General features: G+C 42.8%; 2 protein-coding genes across 5 annotated transcripts in view; one reads left to right on the top strand and one right to left on the bottom strand.

The window, feature by feature from the left end:
• Positions 1–1,272: 1,272 nt before the first annotated feature.
• On the top strand, positions 1,273–12,032 carry S1PR3 (sphingosine-1-phosphate receptor 3). 3 transcript variants are annotated; one of them, XM_075739463.1, is made up of 2 exons: positions 1,273–1,476; positions 7,465–12,032. In XM_075739463.1, the coding sequence occupies exon 2, from the start codon at positions 7,656–7,658 to the stop codon at positions 8,799–8,801; it is 1,146 nt and encodes a 381-aa protein (XP_075595578.1). In that variant the 5' UTR covers positions 1,273–1,476; positions 7,465–7,655; the 3' UTR covers positions 8,802–12,032. The 3 variants fall into 3 exon arrangements, with proteins under 3 accessions (XP_075595578.1, XP_075595577.1, XP_075595579.1); XM_075739462.1 differs by lacking the exon at positions 1,273–1,476 and adding an exon at positions 1,559–1,735; XM_075739464.1 differs by lacking the exon at positions 1,273–1,476 and adding an exon at positions 5,802–7,376.
• Positions 12,033–13,202: 1,170 nt separating this feature from the next.
• SHC3 (SHC adaptor protein 3) overlaps positions 13,203–21,436 on the bottom strand; it is a 63,961-nt gene continuing 55,727 nt past the window's right edge. For both annotated transcript variants that reach the window (XM_075739460.1, XM_075739459.1), the window contains one exon: positions 13,203–19,348. In XM_075739460.1, the coding sequence (XP_075595575.1) occupies positions 19,220–19,348 (129 nt within the window). In that variant the 3' untranslated portion in view covers positions 13,203–19,219. The remainder of the gene's footprint in view (positions 19,349–21,436) is intronic.

Below are 21,436 nucleotides of genomic sequence, written 5' to 3'. Positions count from 1 at the left end.
CTCTCCAAGTAGCCAGAAGGTAGTAAAGAAAAAACAAGTATATACAGAAAAGAACAAGGAATAATTGCAGACCACAGAGCAAGGCCAGAGGCTGCTTACTAAAACATCTGTTCTGCAAGAACTGGTCCTTGACAAGCGGCTAGTGGCTGCCAGGAGGACTACAGAGCTTCCTGGGGTGGTCTGCAGGGAAACTGTTAGACAAGGCTCTCCTGTGCAATGGGAGAGCACCAAGTCACAGATCCGGGCTTCCCTTTGCCAAAAAGCGGTGTGTGCTTTCATGTGGCATGGGAGTTTTCTACTCCCCTTCCACAGAAGAGAGCAGCTTTCACACAACACACGTGATGGGAGGACAAGACGATAAAGTCAGGAGCACCCCATCTTCCAGTATAGCCCTACCCACAGCTAAGTGGGGCCGTAGCCATTGGGGCCATCAGCTTCAAATTTTGCCCTGTGTAGTCCTTATTTGCTATCAAGGTTGTAAACCAGAAGATTTAGTCTTCAGGATAAAAAGCAATCACAGAAACACACTGTTTGCTCTCCTACATTAAATTAAACTTCTGGCTATAAAAAGCTTGATTCTGCTTTCTTTCAGGACTTTTCTTCCCCACCGAGTAGCAGTGCAGGCAATCCCACAGCCAAGCCTGTGGCACGAGTTCCAGTGTGACAATGCTCAGCTCCAGACAGGAGGCTCCCAAGAAAAACACTGATTGCAGCGAGACAACTAGGCAACGCTACATGCCTGCCCGTGCTTAGCAAGGCTGTTGTAGCGTTCCTGTTTGCCAGCTCATTATATCCGTTTCCGACAGAAAGCTTTGCTGTACCCACAGGCATCTTACAAATATGTTCAAATTAGATGGTTGTAGGATCCAGGTTTCAACTTTTTTTCCAAAGTGGTGCTCCCATCACTGAGGCAATCTGCATGGCTATCGCTATCCTGGAGTTGCTATTATTCAGTCAATAACTCTGTCAAGAGACATCTCACTGAGATCATGCTGTAATTGGCAGCTCAGGTTCAAACCAGCCGGTTTTTTGCTCAGAGTTTCTGAATGCTTCACCCTGTGTCACCCCTCTCGCGTTCTCTGAAGATCACTTCGTTAGACACAGTAGAACAGAGGGGCAGATGCAGGAGAGGTGAACCTCACTCAGGCATGCTAATAGCTCCAGCTGAGCAAGGACTACCCAGAATTTCCTCCCTCCCCCTTGCATTTTTATGGACGTTACAAATACTCGGCGGCGGGCTCTGCCGTCTCACATTTCACCCCCGGCTGCCCGTAACGCCTGCTGCTTCCCCCGCGGCCGTGCCCCGACGGCAGCAGGCAGCCCCGCGGGGGCACCCCTCGGGCACGGGGCACGAGTGGGTGGTGAGGGGCGAAGGGGCGGGGGGAAGCGGGGCGGGCCGCGGGCAGGCAGCGGCCGCCGGAGCGGGGAGCGACGCCTGACCGGGGACGGCGGCGGCGCGGGAGCAGCGTGGCGCAGGCGAGACCCGGGGGAACGGACGCGGGGAAGGGGGGGTCAGGGGCAGAGAAAAGCCCGGAGGCGAGAGCGGGCCGTCGGGCGGGGCGGCTACGGGCAGCGGCGGCGGCAGCGGCGGAGCAGGGCCGGGGCGATCCCAGCCCCGCCCGGCCTGACCCGGCCCGGCCCAGCGCAGCCCCGGGGGCCGAGCGGCGCCGTGCAGCCGGCGAGGTCAGATGCGGCGGCCGTAGAGCGCCGGTGGGACGCGGCGGGGACGCAGCAGGTACTTCGCCTCTCCTCCGGGACAGCCCTGCCTGCCCCCTTGCCCCCTCTCCCCGCTGCCTGGGTGGCGGGCTGCGCTCTGCCGGTGCCCGCCTGCCCTGCAGCCCGCCCGTCGGGGCCGTCGGTGCAGCTGGTCTGTCCCCCTGAGGCGAGCGATGGGCGAAGTCTCCCCGGCCCGCTGGGCTGGGAGAGCCGCGCCGCGCCGCTCCGCCTGCCTCGCCGGCCGTGGTGGGAGCGGGAAAGCCACGGTGCCGGCGGCTGCTTCGGGATGTCACGTAAAGGGGTAGTGGCAGGCAGGGAGCGGCGGCGGGTTGAGTAGAGCCCCAGACCATGAGTAGTAATGTTTCCTGAGTGGGGCGGTCACGCCGCGGACACGTCGGGGATGTTCTCAAGTAGCTTAGGCAGGATGTTTGTCACCTCAAAAAGTTCAGGTGGCTGCAGTAATGCAGATTTGCGAAGGGAAAACTGGAGTTTGGAGTGGGGGGAAATCGGTCGGGAACGCTGGTAGCTGGTGCGGGGGAAGAAGTAAATGTGCCTAACTTTAACGTGCAAGAATTAAACCAGCCGGGAGCTCCTGTGTGAGATATGCATGTGTGCTACTTGTAATGACAAAATACAAACTAATGTATAAAATCCAGAAGCCAAGAAAAATAACCATTTATTAAAGGCTTTTCTGAGGCTGTAAGCTGCCAGCACATTCACGTAAAAAAAAAAAAAAAAAGAAAACCAACAAACTTTTTAAAGTTTATTTGCGTTGTCCAAGACATTGTTCTGCAGCAGATGTTAGTTGTCTAAACTTCATTTGCAAGTAGCACAGCTTAATTTCAGAGTGGAAATGTGTATTGAAATGTGCTGCTGTTCTCAAAAACCTTTTCTGTTTTTAAATTTAACACTACCAGGGTGTGCCTGAAAAGTTACACATGCTTACTTTTCATTTGGAATGGCTTTAAAAATAAATAAAGTGTACAAAAGTCTGGCTTCAGATACACATTCTTGACTTCCCCTTTGCCTTTCTTAAAAATGTCATTGGTGGCCAAAACATATGGCTGTGTCTGGAAGAGAAGGGAGAACTGCAGTGTGTGCGGTGGTGGTGGTGGTGAAGGGGAGTCTGGTCTCTTTGGTCAAGTCTGTTCGTGGATATTTGGAAGGCAGGAAAACGTGATTCGAGCTGAATTGCAGCGAGTGTACTGACGGCATAGCATCGTACGTTCTTGTGTAGGCCAAAGTAAGTAGTGGAAAGTAAAGTCCTATTCTCACTTGTGCTTTATTCTCACTTGTTGCTTTGACTTCAGGATATTATGAAAATTGAGAGCAGTTTGGCTCACTGTTTTCAAAATAGAAATTTCTTATTCTTCCAGCTGTAAAGTAGCCAGTGACTCTTGAGATAGTAAAAGCCCTCAGCTCCCCATGGGACTCTTACCAGAGCGCCTGCTGGGAGCAGAGAGTGGAGATGTACTGGGGATAGTTGCTGAAGGGCTTTGGCATTCCCATTATCAACAGTTCCCTGTTGCCTCCTGGCACCGGGAATTATACATTCCCAGAGGAAAATTGCAGGTTGACTCCAACTGCCTTACCCAGGGCGTTATCCATGGGGAGCTGGTGCAGCCCTGAGTCTCTGCCTGTACCACTGTGTGGTGGGGCTGGAGAGGGCAGTGGATGTGTGCCTTTCCATAGGGCAGATCAAGGGGTCCTGCCCTCCCACACAGCATTGCCCTTTTCTTGGCACATGTGGCACAAGGACCGTACAGACCCTGGTAGATCCTAGGGTCAGGAGCCATGGTCGAGAGCCCTGCTCAAAGTTGGAAGGGTGCTCAACCCTGCTAGGATCCTTGACCTCTGCAGGAGACCACACTAACCACTGTGGAAACCCCAAAGCATGGTAGTGGGTAGGGAGATTTCCCAGGAGGGGCAAATGGTGGTGCTCGCTGCTGACCCCAACTGCTCCCTCCATCCGTGGGGCAGGAAGGACAAAAGTCAGCCAAATAGCTGAAGGAGGTGACTGAATTGTCCTTCATATGACCTTGGTTCTTGACATTGTACCACTGCCTTTATTTGAGTAATTTAGCAAGCACTGTTTTGGCCATCGCCAGATTGCCCCTGCGCTGCCGGTAGGTTTATCTTTCTAGTGGCATCTGGTAGTGCAGTGATAGGGATCCTGCGGTTTGCTTCAGAGGGAATAAAATTGATTTCCAGTGGTATCAAGAGCTCTGGGCATTGAGGTACCTAACAAAGGCAATACTCAACAGACAACATGCCACAGACAGGCTCTTCAGGTCCTTTTTTTAATATTTCGAGCTGAGGTCTGTGCTTTGCAGCTAGTGACCAGAACAAAGAGGTTTTGAGGAGTGAGTTGTAGAGCTGTCAGGAAGCAGTGACGCAGATATCCTCGACCTGGCTGCTGCTGTCTTGTTATTATAATATACAACCAACTTTAAAGTTTCTAACTGTTAAAAAATGAATGTGCTTTCTGAGTGACTGGCTACAAAGCAGGAGGAAAACAAAAAAGTCGTATGGCTGAAAGATATTACCTGGAAATGTTTCTGCCAGAAGAGAATAAATTTTAATTTATTACATTATTATTTATATTAATTTTTATTATTTATATTAACTTTCAAGAGGCTTGTGAGTGATATTCATTCCCCGGGAGTCCTGGCAAATAATAATGTTACAGCATCTATTGCCTTGCCACTAGCCAGTCAGAGGCAAAGATTTACTTTTGTGATACTAAGTTTTCTGTAATAGAAGAAGAGAAGAAGTAATTACCAATAATGGAAGAGACCCTGTATGATTTCTGCTGATTGAGTGCAATGTCCATGCCTTCAGCTGGGGGAACTGGTATAGCACCATCGCCTTTAGTGGAGGCATGACAGTTTACAGCTGCTGAATTGTGGCTGATAAAGTCCTACACCTGGTGTATAATTTTCTTCACAGAAAGAAATATATTTGCCCTTTGATAGACCAGTATGATAACTCCATTTGGAAAAGACTTACAGAAACATTTATTTTGTTGCATGTGGTGCTCTTAAATGATACGAGTATCATTCTCTCAGGCAGCCATCAGCAAGTCTGATGAGTATTACTAGTTGAGCTATCATTAACAAATACTTTTCTAGTCAAATGTAATTGTTTATTTTACAGTGGAAAGCACTTGCAATTCATATGGACACAGTGGTATTTTGTTATAAGCCAATACAATGAAAGACTGTGATATTTTCTGTGATAACAGTGTGCAGATTGTAACTGAATTACAATTAGATTGAACCTTAGCTGAGGTGAAGTTGTTCTGTTGAAGGAGCTTCACTGTTACAAGGCTTCAGCAAAGAGGTCAACAACTGGAAGGCCCAGTTCAGCTCCTGGGAGATGAATGAGATGGTTGCTGTCATCTTTAGAGTAAAAAAGACTGAAGACACCAAGCAAAAACCATGTTTCTTGGATAATATGCCTCTCTCAGCAGGTCTCTTCACCAAAGAAGTGAAGAACTAGAATGGGGAAATAGTGATGATGATGATGATGATGATGATGATAATAATAATGAGTAAATAGTAAATTATTTTCTCAGAAAATAATTTTAAAACATCCTGAATGTACTAAAGACTTCAAGTCAATTCACTGTAGGCTTTTGTCAGATTGCTTCTTTTCTGAAGGAGGGAATCCAAGAAAAGGGAGGGTAGGAAGATAGGGTGTGGGTCATCCTTTAAATCCCTTTACATTTATCTGGGATGTGGTTTTCTTCTCCCCTCTTCCAGAAGGCTCTGGAAAATGCATCTCCCACTTTTAGTGCCCAAAACAGAGTGCTGGAACAGCCGTGGCTCACATGTTTTTGTGATCTTAAGAAACCTGTATATAGAATCACAGAATGGTTTGGGTTGGAAGGGACCTCAAAGTTCCTCTACTTCCAACCCCCCTGCCATGGGCAGGGACACCCTCCACTAGACCAGGTTGCCCAAAGCTCCATCCAACCTGGCCTTGAACACTTCCAGGAATGGGGCATCCACAGCTTCTCTGGGCAACCTGTTCCAGTGCCTCAGCACCCTCGCAGTGAAGAATTTCTTCCTAACATCTAATCTAAATCGACCCTCTTTCAGCTTCAACCCATTACCCCTTGTCCTGTCACTACACTCCCTGAAAAAAAGTCCATCCCCATCTTCCTTGTAGGCCCCCTTTTAGTACAAGAAGGCTGCTATTTTCCAATGAAAGTACAGACACTTCTATGTTAAACCTAAGCCTGATAGTAAGCCTACTCCGTTAGTAAATCAGGTGTTCCTTGGGATGTACAGGCTGCAGGATGAAAACTGTTCATGTACTGGTCTCTAGCAGAGGTTGAGATCTCAATTTTTTCCCTTGATACCCATCCTTTGAAAGTGTCTTTCACATGTTTTTTGGGAAATGCTTGTGATCCTTGAGTAAATAAACAGTAAGGTCAAGAGCTGTAGCTCTTTAAGAGTTCCCTAAACCAAGCTATTTCATTCTGGGCCAGTGGAAAGTGTCCTCCCATCCAGCACAACTTTTTATGTTCTTACCTGTCCCAGAAAAAAATTGAATCTTTACAGATTTGGTTCAGATGGAACCAATTCTCTCCTCATCCCCATCCTGGTTTGGTTACCAAGCTGAAAAATTGGCTGTCTGTTTGTCCTCAATATATACATTTGGGCCATGAGCACTGATTGTCATTGTAATATGCAGCAACTAAACTGTAACATTTCTGGTAAAACAGTAACCACTTCTGGCATCTTCTGATATTTTTACAAAACTGTGCAGATGTGTTGCAATATTTATATATGCCACTGGAAAAAAGGCAGCTAGGAGGATCTGCTGTGAAAATGCAACCTATCAAAGCCCGTGGGAAAACATTGGAATTAATCAAAGTCATAACTTAAAGAAAAACACAAGTAAATTGAGAAGGACAATTAAAGTTGGCATAACTATTTTTTATTAAAAAAAAACCCCACCCAACAACATTAAATGTATGTATTGCATACACATGCAAAGGAAAAAAATAGTAAAGTTAACTATAAAGAAAAGCAATACTTACAATGACATGACTTGCTATGTTTATTTTTAAAAGGGTAGCAGAAATCCAACTAATTTGAAGGGGAAGTAGGATTGGGTTTATGATGACTGCCTTTCAGAATATTTCCTTAATTGTAAATAGCATAAATTTGTACCATTAAGGGTGGGAAGTTATTTTAGGCATCGGCAACATGCACACTGGCATCAAGACTTGACACCAACTTTCTCAGGCTCTTTGCTACCTTAGGTCTGCCTGGGGAACAGGGACAAGCTTAGAAAGCAGTGAGTTTGCCCTGCTGCTGCTCAGGTAGCAGTGGTTGGGTGGTGGTTTTGTAGCATCAGGTACACTTAGGTCTTTTTGAGAAGGAGTGAGCTGGTTGCTGTGCACACTGGGACTTGCTGGGACCGTTTGCTAATCCTTCTCACCGCTCCTCTGCATTTTTTTCAGTACAGAAATTTTGCAGGGGAAAACATCTATGAGCAGTTCTCCACATTGCCCTCGTATTTCTGCAGCAGAGCTGCATCTGTGCGGAGCATGAGTGACTGCTTACCCACAGCTACCTTGATAAGCGTGCAGCAATGCTAAGACCTTGGTGCCGCATCGTAGTCAACGTCCCTCTCAGCTCCTGGGTGTAGGTTGTGGCTTGAGCACCCGTGTGGGCCGTGGGCAACATGGGAAGACAGTGTGATTTATGTTGCATTTGTTGTTTTTATTTTCAGAGCCTATTTTCAGAGAGTGGTTTGCAAGCCGCTCTCCCGAATTAATATGCAAGGCTTGCTGGAGCTGGGGATACCCACTGCCTGCCCAGAGGAGCGCTTGGAGGAACGTGGCTTGATCTCCCTCTTGTGGAAAATTATCGGAACTAAATTCTTGTGCTACTAAAGAAGAAAAGTCCAGCATCAGCGAACAAATGATGGCAGCAGTTACTGTGCCACCTGGTGCTCTTGTCAGCCTTCAAGGAAATGAAGAGATGGACCCTCTGATCGTACTGCATTATAATTACACAGGAAAGCTTATTCTAAGGGAGAAGGCAACTGATAACATAGACCTGCCCACTATTGCATTTCTTATCCTATGTAGTTTCATAGTCCTGGAAAACTTGATGGTGTTGATTGCCATATGGAAAAACAATAAATTTCACAACCGCATGTACTTTTTTATTGGCAATCTGGCTCTCTGTGATCTTTTAGCTGGGATTGTTTACAAAGTAAACATTCTGATGTCTGGGAAGAAAACTCTGAGCTTGTCCTCCACAATCTGGTTCATTAGGGAAGGCAGCATGTTTGTTGCCCTGGGAGCCTCCACCTTCAGCTTACTAGCAATAGCTATTGAGCGTCACCTGACCATGATTAAAATGAGGCCTTATGATGCGAATAAAAAATACAGGGTGTTCCTTCTCATTGGTACATGCTGGCTTATTTCGATTTCCTTGGGTGCCTTACCCATCCTCGGCTGGAACTGTATAAACAACTTAGCAGATTGCTCAACAATTTTGCCTCTCTACTCCAAGAAGTATGTTGTGTTCTGCATTAGTATCTTCATAGCCATTTTGGTTGCCATTGTCATCCTTTATGCCCGTATCTACATTCTGGTAAAGTCCAGCAGTCGTAACGTCACTAACCACAATAACTCAGAGCGGTCCATGGCACTCCTTAGGACTGTCGTGATCGTTGTTAGTGTCTTCATTGCCTGTTGGTCTCCACTGTTCATCCTGTTCCTCATCGACGTGGCCTGCAGGGTCAAGGAGTGCTCTATCCTGTACAAAGCCAATTGGTTTATTGCTCTGGCGGTCATCAATTCTGCAATGAACCCCATCATCTACACTCTGGCCAGTAAGGAAATGCGTCGGGCCTTCTTTCGCCTAGTTTGTGGCTGCCTGGTGAAATCCAAGGTGTCCAGATCTTTGCCTATTCAGCCCACACCAGATCAAAGTCGAAGTAAATCCAGTAGCAGCAATGCCCAGAAGCAGAAGGAAGATTTCCCACGGATGAATATTCCCTCATGTATCCCTGAGAAAAATGAATCTTCATTTCACAATGGAACCTTCTGTAAGTAAAGGACTCCTCAAGACAAGTACCTTTCTGTGGCTTTTAGATTTAAACTACAAGTGTAGTTTAAGTATTCATGCACTTAAGTCACAGAGGAAAACACTAACCACTTATTTAACTTTGAGGACTTACTACCAATCATTTGCTTTGAGTGTTCATTCAGTAACACACCTGATTCAGAAAAAAACCTTTCATGCCACACCACAGCCAGTACAGAGTCTATACACATCTAATGACATTGTGCGCCATGATGGCATTGCATGATGAGGCTGCATTTGGCACTGCCTGGTCTTGCAAGACGTGAATAAAACCTGTTACAAACTTCAGTGATTTCTATACACTGCTGACAATTGGAAAATGAGCCTGATTATTGCCAACTGGGAGAAAAGCTCATTACGTATGTTGGTGATTATAGTTCTCTATATGTATCTTGCTGTTATGTTAATGGCCTTATATGTATGTGGTATAAAGAGCTGTATATTTGTACAATTCCTTATTAAAAAGTTGTTGTTTGGTAAAAGTTTACAATATGCTAAACATTGTATTGCAGTATACAGTGTAAAGTGACAAATTATACTAATAGATGTGTTTCAATGGGGATATTTGAAAATATATGAAGTAGTAGCTTTTAACTGACAGGAACTTTAACATGTCATATCAATGCAGTATTTTTATTCTTCCCACTGTTATTCAAACTTTTCATGTTTAGTGAAAGACAGCATGACGGTTGTCACTGTGACATTTCACAACTTATTTTAAACAAGCTGTAGTAAATAACCATCAAGAGAGGTTATCTATACATGTTCACTATTTAAAGTAGCTAAAATGTGACCCAATAATACATGTGTATCAAGTGTGTGTACTGTTTCAATGCATATATTTTTACTTACTATTTCCAATGTATTTAAAAATGTATGTCAAACCTATGTAAACCTGTGTACATTGTGAATGCACTACCTAAGCTGAGATTCTTCAGCTCTGAAACAGAGACGTGTCATTTCAGAAAGCAATGAACCACAAACGGATCACTGTGGAGTTCCTTCTCTCCAGGCACTATTGCAGCATGGGACTGTGTTAGAAATTTTCCCTGGGAAGAAGTCCAGCCAGTGGGACAAGATCCCATTTTCTAGCGATGGGACCCTATGCTCCTACTGCCTCCAGGCACTTTTGCAGATACAAGAGGGAAGATGTGGTACAACAGGATCATGCTGAAGGGCCTATCTCCATTTATACCTGACCCTGCCTTGGATCTGGAATGAAAGCCTGTTTAGTTTGGAAGATCTTCCTTCCAGCCTTCCCGGAGCCTCAGACTCACTCTTTTGAGAGGCTTGTTACAGAGAAACCTGTATGTAAAACAACCTTATGGTTCATCACTGCCTTACCAGCCTTGGTACAGGATGGTGTTCAGCATCAGAGGGATTCCCTGAGACCTAGAGCAGTTAAGACTTCATAAACATCTGGTTTCAAGTCCCCGTGGAAGTGGCCCGTGGTACTTCATCAGCAGTACTTTATGGCTGGACGCTTCAGTGGAGGTGGATGGGAAATTCTGAGATAAGTTCCCGTTGTCCTTCAGTAAGAATGTAAGCATCTAACTTTATTGAACTCTTTCAAAGATTTGTCTTTAATGTCTCAAACCACACCCTGCCTTATGCACAATCAGATGTAGTTGAGGCTTTTTTAATACACAGCATGAAAGAGCTCATCCTTAGCTTTACTCTGGTCTTAATCATTTAAAGCAGCAGCATTAGACTCTTTCCAAGTATGTACAGTGTATAAGTTGTGTAATGTCTGTAGCAAAAGCCTTTAAAATGTAGAGGTTAGCATTGTGATTATCTTTTACAAGTTAACAGTCTGCTTGTAAATGTTTTATGCTGTTAAAAAAGTTTAAGAACAAAGAAAAACTGTATTTGAATGAAATAACTGTGAAAGAGAGTAGTAAATACAAAATAATGTCTACCAAAAATGTTGAAAAGTGGTGCACTTAGAGAAGAAAGAAAAAGCTAAACTGAGTTAAGAATGATATAACTATATGAACTGCAGGCTGGGTCAGCAGCTCTGTAGCTTTGTGAGAAATAGAACTGGTGACATTGCATTGCCATGGCTTGCTTAACTTTTTAGCTCGTACAGTGCTATTTGGCTGTATTTTCAGTGTGGAAGTTCTCCCTGGAAGTTGTTTCTTTGAAAACTGCCAGCTATAGTACTTGTGTACTTCTGAATGTTCGTTCATGAGGTGGTGGCATGTGGCAGCATTCCTTGCTATCATACAGCAGAAAACCCTTAGCAGTACAACGGTTTGAGAAAACATTGTGGCAAACTCTGCACCAACTTTCATGTGAAGGATGTTACGTGATTCTCGCTATTTAGGTGAAAAACATTAATATTTTTAATAGCCAAAGTCCAAGAATATGCACATAAAAGTGAGATTTAACATCTGGATTCTAGCCTTAGCTATTGTCAGAGTTGATGCAAGGCACAAGTAAAGCAAGTAACTCCGCTGTTGGAGGCCATGTGATTGCATGTCAGTATAAAAACGTTTAACTCTACTTTGATTTCCTTCTCTTATTTCGGAGCTGTGGGGATATTTTGTTAGTTCACTACCCTGCTGTACTTGAAGCAGGCTCCTAAGATTCATGGGTTCACATGTAACATTGATAATATAATTTACAAAATATGTAAGATTGAAGGGAAAAAATCTGTTGTGCATACAGTCTTCAGTGGGTACATCCCACTGGGACGTATTAGGTAAAGCACAGATTCTGGATGATTTCAGAGCAAAACTTTAAATTGTAACAAGCCAAGGGCTTAACAACAGTGGACCATAAACAACCAGGAAGATGTCCTATCCTTGAAGCTGGAAAAAGATGGAGAATAGCTTCTTTCACCCTAAAATTTTAGAAGATTCCTTAAAATACATGCCAGAACCAAAGCTTTTTATCATCTAGGCTGATTTGAGCATACAAGAAACTGAGTCAGCTCTCCTTTTCCCAATTGGTTTTACATGGAACAGAAGCTACAAAGGAGACTAACGTTTCATTCCTATTATTTCATTAATTGGAATATTTATTTGGTTCTGGATTATAAAAGAAATGCAAATCAAATCACCTAAGGAGGAAAAAAAAGCTTTCACAAGATGCTTTCCAAGAGTTTTATTGCCAACAATCTTGCAGAGTATTTTCAACTCATTAGGTACCATAAACATTTTGAAAACTTTTAATTAAATCTCAAACCTTTGGAACAAAGTTGTTGTGTGGCAGTCATTTTTTAAAGAATTGTAAAAAAAAGTTTTGGCCTTCTGTGAAAAAGCATGCCTTTAAGTTCTGGGTGTCGTGCCTGAAAGCAGTACTTGTGGGAACACTGTGCAGCCGAAGGTGGTAGGCTCTGCCTCCGCCGCCCCTGGCATGGGAGGAAGGCTTTACCCAGCTCTGCCTCCACCACCCCCAGCGTGGGAGGAAGGCTTTCCCCCTGCTTTCCTGGGAGCAGGCTCGGTTCCCTGGCTCCCTGGCTCAGAGGCCTGTCTGCTCCGGCAGCACCACACGCGGCTGCTCCCTTGGGAAGGCACGTTTTACAAGGAGCGACTGTAATTAGGGTGTTGCACTGCTGACAAGGTTTGTCATTTCCAGCTGCTCCAGTAAGGAAATAGAAAACACCTGTGCATAAAGTGCCAAAAAGCTGGGGTCCTGAGAGCAGCCGGTCCACCCCTGGTGAGTGGAGCTGTGCTGGTGACTGCCCCGGGTACAGCCCTTTGACCACCAACACCACCAAGGGCACAGCTCGGCCCCTTGACTTTTCTGGGAGCTGTGGACCCCTATGGCTGCCCCAGACCTGAGGACACTCCCTTCTCATGGCAAAACTCATGGGGGGCAGGCACAGCAGCAGTCATCAGGGGTTTCTGCTTGGCAGTGACTTGCCACAGCCCTGAGGCCTCCTGGCACCTGCAGTGGCTGGAGGCTCCGTGCAGAGGGATGCAGAGGCGTGCTGGTGCTCATGCTGTCTTCAGACCTGCATTTCTTCTCCCCAAGAGCAATGTAACTTCCCAGGACATCTCCAAGCTCAGCTGTTCTCCAAGTGGGTAAGAGGGAAGGGCTTTTGCAAGGAGACACTTGGGCACTGGAGGAAGAGGATTTCAGGAACAGCAGCCCAGCTAAGCTTCCTTCTGACATGGCGCCTTTCTCCTCTCCGCAGCACAGTGAATGGCTGCTCTTGCGTGGACCCTGTCCTTGCAGTAACTCTCCATGGAAAGACCATGGAGTTGGCTGCCCTTGTCCTTTGACATTTTTCATCCGTGTTTCTACTGAGATGAATAGTTCATTGACTTATTAGTATTCAATATCCAGGTAAACCCTGTAGAATTTCATTTATTCTGCTACAAAATGGGTATCCCTGCAGGTAAACAAAAAAATCCAGGAAATCAGGCCATCAGGGAACCTGGGCATAGGAGAACAGACTCAAGCCCACTTTACGTGCATCTCAGTTTGATAGTAATGTTCATTATTTTATTACTTTGGTTAACCATATACAAACTGAATAATCAGAAAACAGTTGCATGACACTTATATTCCAAATTCTGTTGCTCAAAGACTTCCTCAGAGACAAAATTTGCCTTCATAACCAGAATACCACAATCAGCGGACAGGCAAAAACTTGAGATTCACAAAAGTCATTGGAAATATAAATGATCACAATATTTCCACATACAGTATTTTTCCTGCAATTCTCAGTTAAAAATGTTTCTAAAAGTAATAAATATTAACAAATAACAAATTTACAGTCAAACTCCCTTTTACAGCAAAAAAGTCACTTCTTTTTTGTTTTTTTGTTGCTGCCCACACTATGCAAAGAAAAACATTTACCTCAAAAGAAGAAGCCTGGCTTATTTCAAGGTCTAACTCTGCAGGACTTTACTGAGAAGCAGTTATCACACCAATCTATCCACAAAGGACACAAATATATACCAATTATAAACTTTACATTCTTCACTTAATGAAAAGTTTCACTTATTTTGAATTAATATTTGCCTGGGTGTGTTTGATGGGGTTTGCCTCACAGAATAAAAAGGAGGACTGCTTGAAAAAGCTGTCATTTGACCTGTATGTTATTTGACCTTCATGATAGCTACATAAAATGTAAATCTGCATCTTAATCTCAAAATCTGAAGCTGCCATCCTTTTCTGAGTCATCTGTGCTGTCTCCCACAAAGTGGGGTAGTAGAATGAGTCATCCAGCTTTAGCTTCTTTCTTCCTTTGGTTTCCACGGCCTGTTCTGTTGTCAAACAAGGTTTAAACACTCTTTATTTAGCTTTTCCCCTACATGGTGCTTTTGCTAGATATGTGTAGCTCTGAAATCTTATCCTCCTTACTGAGACAAACTAAAAAAAAATCCTGCTTTCTCTCAGCAGAAGCCATACGAGATGCTTATGTTGGAGGATGCAGAGGAACAGATCAGGGCTTATGAACATAACTGACTCAAAAAGAGATGAGCCATAGGCATTGCTGAAGTATTTTGCAGTTCCCCTCCCCAGAGATTCTGTTTTAACCCTACCAACCAATTAGCATGTTTATAACTTAGCAACAGCTCTCTATTCTCATTAGTGGCTTACATGCCTATTGGCTCGTCTTTCACACTTCTTATCCCTGGGGTTTTCTCTCCCAAGACAGCTCCTCATTCCCTATCCAAGCCTCTGGTTAACTGCAGGCAAGTTGTATGTCCATGTTATCTTTTCCACAGGCCTGCCCTCATTCCAGCTGCATCTAATGCAGATGTGAGCAAGGTCCACAGACACTGCGTGCGAGTGAGTAAAGTACAGCTGAGCACAGAACTTTCAGTGGGAATTTGCCCATATCCTGACAGCTTTGAGCAAGCATAGGTTTGTGGAGAGCACAACCTTCGGCTTGGGCAAGAAGACCATGCAAATCAACATATTTTTGACAGTATGCTAAGGTGAATCTGAATTTGGATTTTATGCAGACATATTTTGAAAATGTCTGGAAGATAAAAAGGGAAGTGTGTCTGTTACTTCAGCTTAGACTTTGTTTACGCAAATATGGTTTACTTAATATAAATTCTTGCTTCTACCACTTACTTCAGATAGACTTTGGATGCTAAGAACAAAGGCTTGAAAGCAGGATTTGTAATCTGTTGTCAGAACATTCACAAGCTCCAAATTTCCCCTTTAGAGCTGTAAATTTCCTGGAGGCTGCAAAACTCTGCTAGTTTTCAGATGGAGCATTTGCTACTTAAAAATATCTAAATATGCATCAATTCTATTATGAATACATTGTAGCTGGCATCTAGCACTTGATGTGCCAGCAGCAATTGCACTATGGTATAAATTTTATAAATTCTCCTCATCTTACTGCACAGCATGATGCCTGGGGGCCATGATGATAAGAAATGTGAGCATATTATTCTGCAGAGGAGAAAAAGAATGAACCCAGGATATAGAAGAATTAGTGCTGGCAGGTGACATTTACCAGACTATTAGTAAACATTTTCTTCCGGTGATAGTGCACATTTTGCATTCAAATCCTGGTCCCAGGACCCTGTCCTTTGTTCAAGCTTGTATTGAACATGTGTAGCAGAGAGGTTTCTGGCAGAACCGGCGTTATCTCCCATTGTGAATGCTGTAGGATGTGAAGTGGAGGAAAGCTATTGGATATAACCCATCCTCACCGTGCGTGCAAAGCCCTGGGCAGGGCGGCAGGCAGTAAGCCATGGAAATTGCATCTCCTCCTATGGTCTCCACCCAGGCATGGTCAATTTGAATGTCCTTTTCTTGCAATAGAGAAGAGAACCTGGGAGTCCTCACACTGACCAAACTCCCATTGAAGTCAGAAGGTAATTCAGTTTTCAAATGACATTTTCTACCTTTGAGGTTTCATTGCCTCTGCAGCATCTGAAATAACTGGAAGTATGGGAACATGACTGTACCTCAATGTCCAGTCTATCATTGCTAGCCTCACTGGAAAATTTTGTTATCCTAATAATTCCTCTAGATCTGCAATAAAATTAATCAGAAGCATGTGGTTCACTTTTGAAAGTTCAAGGAACTTTGTTTAAAGGAATTGAAAGTGTTTTCATTACTCATAGTTCACATAGTTGCAACACAACTGGAATCAAAACTGATAATCAGATAGGACTCAAAATCAATGTAGACAATGTTGCAGGATATTTAGTTTCAGTTCTGACTTCTCAGCTACCCCCTGGGAAAATATCAAAGGATACCATAATATTGTCTAATCTCAGTGATTTCTGTTGAGTCTAGTAAATTTGTTTGTTCAGTAAAATCCCAGTCCTTGAAGTCATGGTACTGAATTATCACCAGCAAGTGTCTAGCCCTTGGGATTGTACAAAAGAGAATAAAAACAAAAGGTGAAGAGACTCAAAACCGAAGGCAAACATTAAAAGGCTCAAATTATGCTGTCAGCTGTCTGGTTTTCAGACAATCGCACAGCATTTGAGTCCATCTGATAACTTCTGCATCTCTTAAATTGCTAGCAGTGTTGGCCCTGCCTCTCCAGCAGATTCGATTTGCTCTTGTTGAGCTCACTGTAAAATGGTCTTTGACTCTAACAACAAGAAGTTTGGAACTGCCATCCAAATGGCTAAATCTACCAGAGTGACAGTGACAAAAAGCAATGGCAGGCTCCACAAAAGGAGCGTTGGTTGGCCCACATGCCCTTCCTTCTGGACAACTTTGAGATCATTTGGTTCTCAGTCACTTAGAAAAGCCTCTGGATCATCACACCTGACCAGACAGGATCTCCTGGCCCATTGCGGCAGCAGGGCACTGTCACAGCCCAAAGGCACTACCACCACCTAGGACCAAACTGCATCAGATCAAGCTATGTGCAACCTTTGCATCATCAATGGGCACGCCGACCTCAGCAAATTGGCTGCACTGAGAGCGCAGCTTAAAATAACCACATTTTTCTGGAGGCAGAGTTTGTGAAATGTAGTCTGAGGAATTCAATATTTCTGTAAAGCTGTTTCATTTTGTGACTCCTTGCCATCTGCTTTAATTTCCAAACCATGCAACTAGGTGGCTGCTAAGTTATTAAAGCTATAGCTAGGACAATAGTAAAAAAATTAGATGCTTATTTCAGTGTATGTTTAGTGCCTTCATTCATACACCTGTATCTTGTCACAGTTTTCCAGGCATACACTGACAGGGTATTTAGGAATCTAAAACACACATAGGCAGCAGGTGGGATTTTTGAAGGCACCTAAGGGAGTTAGGCACCTAGGTCTTACTGAAGTGATATACAACATTCAAAGCACAAAAGAGGCCTTCTCTTATAGTTAGTGATAATCACACTAAAAGCTTTCAAGGACATGGCTGTAGGGAGGTGGGTGCATGGAATGACAAGTGTTATATATGACAAAAAAGGTGGCAACTGAAATACTTCAAATTGGAATATGGTGAAACATGGTTGCTCTTAAATAAAGTAATTTTGGTGGATACTGCTTTGCGGTATGATATCTCCTCGCCTTCCCTTGCAACTGCCAACCTGGTAAAAGGACAACCCAAATTTTAAGAATTCCACTAACCTCAAGACCATACTAATTTGGGTTGCAATGCAGCGTTTAATTTCTTTCCTTTGCTCTCAGCTCCCACCCAGACCTAGAAATATCAACTAATAACTACATGCAATAAAATTAATCAGAAGCATTTGGTTCACTAATGTCTTAGTTTGGCTTCTGAATGTCTTGATTACAGAATCAAGTGTATTTTTATTGCATAGATCACATGATTAGTCTTAGGTGCCTCGATCATTTTCATACTTGAGATCAACCAAAACCAAAGTTCCCAAGTTGCAACTTCTCCATATTTCAAAGCAGAAGGTACAAGAAAATTACTTTAGAATTTTAATATAATGATCCTACCTGAAAGGATTCTAAGTGAATCCTTCAGTACGTTTGGTTGTTACTTGACAATTTTTTAAACTTCACAAATTCTTAAAACCAAATCTAATTTTAAGTAATTTAAATATTGTCTACTTCGGGGTAGGCAGGTGCTTAACCTAGACTTATTCTGCTGAGTCTTGGCCGTTATGAGTCAAGTTTGAAGATTTCATTTGAGATACTGGTGCTAGAGAAGACCTTGGAACGCTGAAGGCTAAATCCTGACTCTGGCACAAACTTTGTCTTTACAGGAACTGTGTCTATTGAATTTGGCTCTTTATAACCTTTATAAAACAGAAAAATAACCTCATATAGTGCTTGCATTTGTATAGTACAAATTTTCCTTAAAACATTTCCCAGTACCAAAAGCCAAGGACATTTCTGCGAGAAATGCATCTTTAGTGTATGTGTATTTTTCAAGTTGATATTTAGAGAAAAGCAGTGTATTTGCAATACCTGCCACTTGCTGAAGGCCAAAGTCAAGTTATGCTTTGGTAGGTAAAAGCAAGTGACATCATTTGCAAAACTGACCACTGAGTCATGATAGTTTTCACTGTTTATAAGAAGAAAAGATTTGTCAGATATGTCTTTGACCAACCACGTACATCTTGCATTAAATGTATTAAACACAAGTTAATTGAACTTGCCTAATCGGTACGTAACATCTCATTGGAGACTGGTATTCAAGGACACCTAGATCTTCACCATAAGCAGAGAACTACTTATAAATAACCTTAGCACTGAAATTAATAAATTAAAGTTACAGAATATTATTATATTATCATTAGAAAAATCAAATGCACAAACCTCATATACAGAGAGATCACAGCAAATCGTTGTTAAAGCAAGATACAAATGTTTTGAGTAGCATCGTATAAGAATTCAAAGTTGACATCAGAAAGATGAAATGCTTTTGATATCAGTGACACTGAATAATGCTTTTCAAAATCATTTTATGCTATATTTCCGAGTTGGAATACTAGTTGCTGAATTCCGACTCCTTCCATGGTTAACCAACATAATCTATCTGTAATCCTCATAGTTGTGCTTCTTAGGTAAAATCAGAAATAAGATTCGTAATATTCATTTTCTCAAGAAATTAAGACTGCAGAATTCTATTTTTATCTGAACAATCACAATTGGCATTTTTCTTCTAGTAAAAACACATGGCACAGAAGATAGTTCTATACCATCAACAGACTCACTTGAAAAATATAAATATATACTGTATTTATGTATATAATGTGTATATATACACTATCAATATTCACATTAGAGAATCTGAACAATTTTATCGAAATTACTTTTTAAGAAAGCCTTCTGCTGTGACTTCATGTCTACATAAAGCATTGAGAATTTTCAAGTGTACTGTGTGCAATGGGGCTTCTTAAACCTAAAGAAAAACATACTGGTGAAATACATGTGAACATGTTGGGGTTTTTTTAATGCACAAGTTTTTTTCAGATCTGCAATTTCCACCAGTTATAGCTTGCAAATTACAATAACTAAAATAGTTATCTGGAGTCAGTGTTTCCTCTCAGCAGGCTGCTGCAGGCAGAGTTCACTCCCAGAAGAAACTATTGGCAACTTATTCTCGAGATGATGATTGATGAGATGGCTTATGCTGTCAAAGACAAGATCTTTTGTACGAACCTTCAAAAAAGGATGCAAGAAGATAGATTAAAGAGCAAAGAACTTTTTCCCTTAACTTCTCGCTAAAATTCTCTAAGAATAAAATGACACAGTTAATTACGTTTTAGAGACTGATTCCTCTCCCATAAAAATCAATGGAAATCTGGCATTTCTGGAATTTTTCTTCTGTTTTGTCTCTTTCTCCTTCTATTCTCTCCAAACAGATATTTTGCATGCTACCCATGCGTCAGTCTACTACTATTACTCTTCTTGAGTAGGGCTGCTTGAAAACTTTCTGTACATTTTGTTTCACTTTAAGTTGGATATTTAGATCAAATTTTCTTCTTCAAAAGACCACCTGCTTCTTTTAAGCGTTTTCACCTTTTCCATTAGAAAGAGCTGTCCCTCCAGAGATGCCAGAACCCAACTGTTCTCCACACACCTCAGCATCTTTGTGCTTTCCTTAACAAAGACCTTCTTCCCCAGTTTCTGGAAAAATTCCATTCCCCAAAATCCATCCAGCCCTGAGGAGTGCTTGGCTTGGGTTTTCCCTGTGCTGCATGGCACACCCCTGTACCTTTGAAACTGGAACATTTCAGGCCAGGGAGCATCACTTGTCTAGCCCATTCACCAGCCCTCTGCACCGGCATCCTGCTAAGTAATTTATTACACCCATGATAACAGAAAATTATATTGCAAGTTAAAACTGACAAAAATCAGGACGGGTCAAAACCTATATTACAAAACAATCTTTAATCATTTAACCAGATCTTCACAAAACATTTCCTTCCTATGCTTAAAGCAAGTTAGGCATACAGCTTCCACAGGCAGAGCAGAGGTCCTCTCAAGTGAATGTCATGCTGCAGTAAAGCGTTGTATTGGGATGGCTATACACTGCCTCAAGCAAAAGCCTGTGAACACTCCTCTGAAGTGTGGCATGTCATCCGCTTTCCTTGAACTGTTCTCAGAAAGAGAGAACAACTTTTGTTAAAACTTTCCAAAACCAGCTTATGCTGTGGTGGACACCTTGCTTGAAATATTTCGGACTTCATCATTAAGTTCTGGCAAAACTGCTAGAAACTCAGCACAGGGTTTAAAAAAAAAAAAAAAAAAAAAAAAAAGAAACTAACAACTTTGATGGCAAGTGATGCTATCTGCCCACAGTCTGCATGTAGCTGCATCACTGAAGAAAACCCAATTTCTGAATCGCCCGATTTCTGAAACATACAGCTTTGAACATCACTTTCTGTAATTATTCAAAACTGTATCTTCAAAATGTAAAATATTATTTAAAATAGCAGTAACTCTCCTTATCTATAATCAGATTAACACATTTTCAGTCCATTCAACTGAGTTGAGAGTTTCCTTATCATAAGCAGTATGGTCTGCCATCAACCAGAGTTCAAGCCCTAATTCTAAATACAGCAAAAATCCTGCAGCCCTCTATTTTAAGCATCCCTTACCTGAACTAGAGATCTTCTTTCTTCTTCTTCTTTTTTTTTTTTTTTTGTCAGTTGGATGAGAGCAGAAGCAATTGTACAGTTAACTCAGCTCTGAAAACACACCCTTAAGAGCTGCACCACGTCACTGGTTAATTTGTGAGTGAAATGAATTTTCAGTCAGCCTTTGTGTGAATCTGTGTTTACAACTAAGCAGAAGAACTGCAAGCCGCTCGCACGCTGCTGCAGCTGGCCACACACTGGCATTTTATTGACGATTCTCTGCTCTGAAAAGTCACAAATAGTTCTGCTCAGGAGCTGTGTCAGGATCCCATAAATCATATAGATAGCACAGCTAACCTAAATACAGCTGCAGAAACGCCGTTGTTATCAAGCAATGCCTCCTGAGCGAGAAGCTTCAGAGCCGTTTGGGTCATGATGGCACGTCACAAGTAGGCTGAGGGAGGGGGCAGGTGCAGAGAACAAGGAGGTCCCTACACAAGGTGGTCAGCAAACTAGTGCTGCTCTTAGAGGCAGCGCAGAAAAGATGGGGAGGCTCTGTCCTTTGCCTACAGGAGGAAAATGTCCTGGGACTCATTACCCTGTAAGAACTATTTGTGGGTTTATGTTGAACGCAGAATTAAGGGGCCCTGCTGCAGGACTCACAAAA

Source organism: Balearica regulorum, chromosome Z, assembly GCF_011004875.1.
Source record: "Balearica regulorum gibbericeps isolate bBalReg1 chromosome Z, bBalReg1.pri, whole genome shotgun sequence".
Classification (NCBI taxonomy): domain Eukaryota; kingdom Metazoa; phylum Chordata; class Aves; order Gruiformes; family Gruidae; genus Balearica; species Balearica regulorum.
This window is presented reverse-complemented; position numbering and strand designations above follow the sequence as displayed.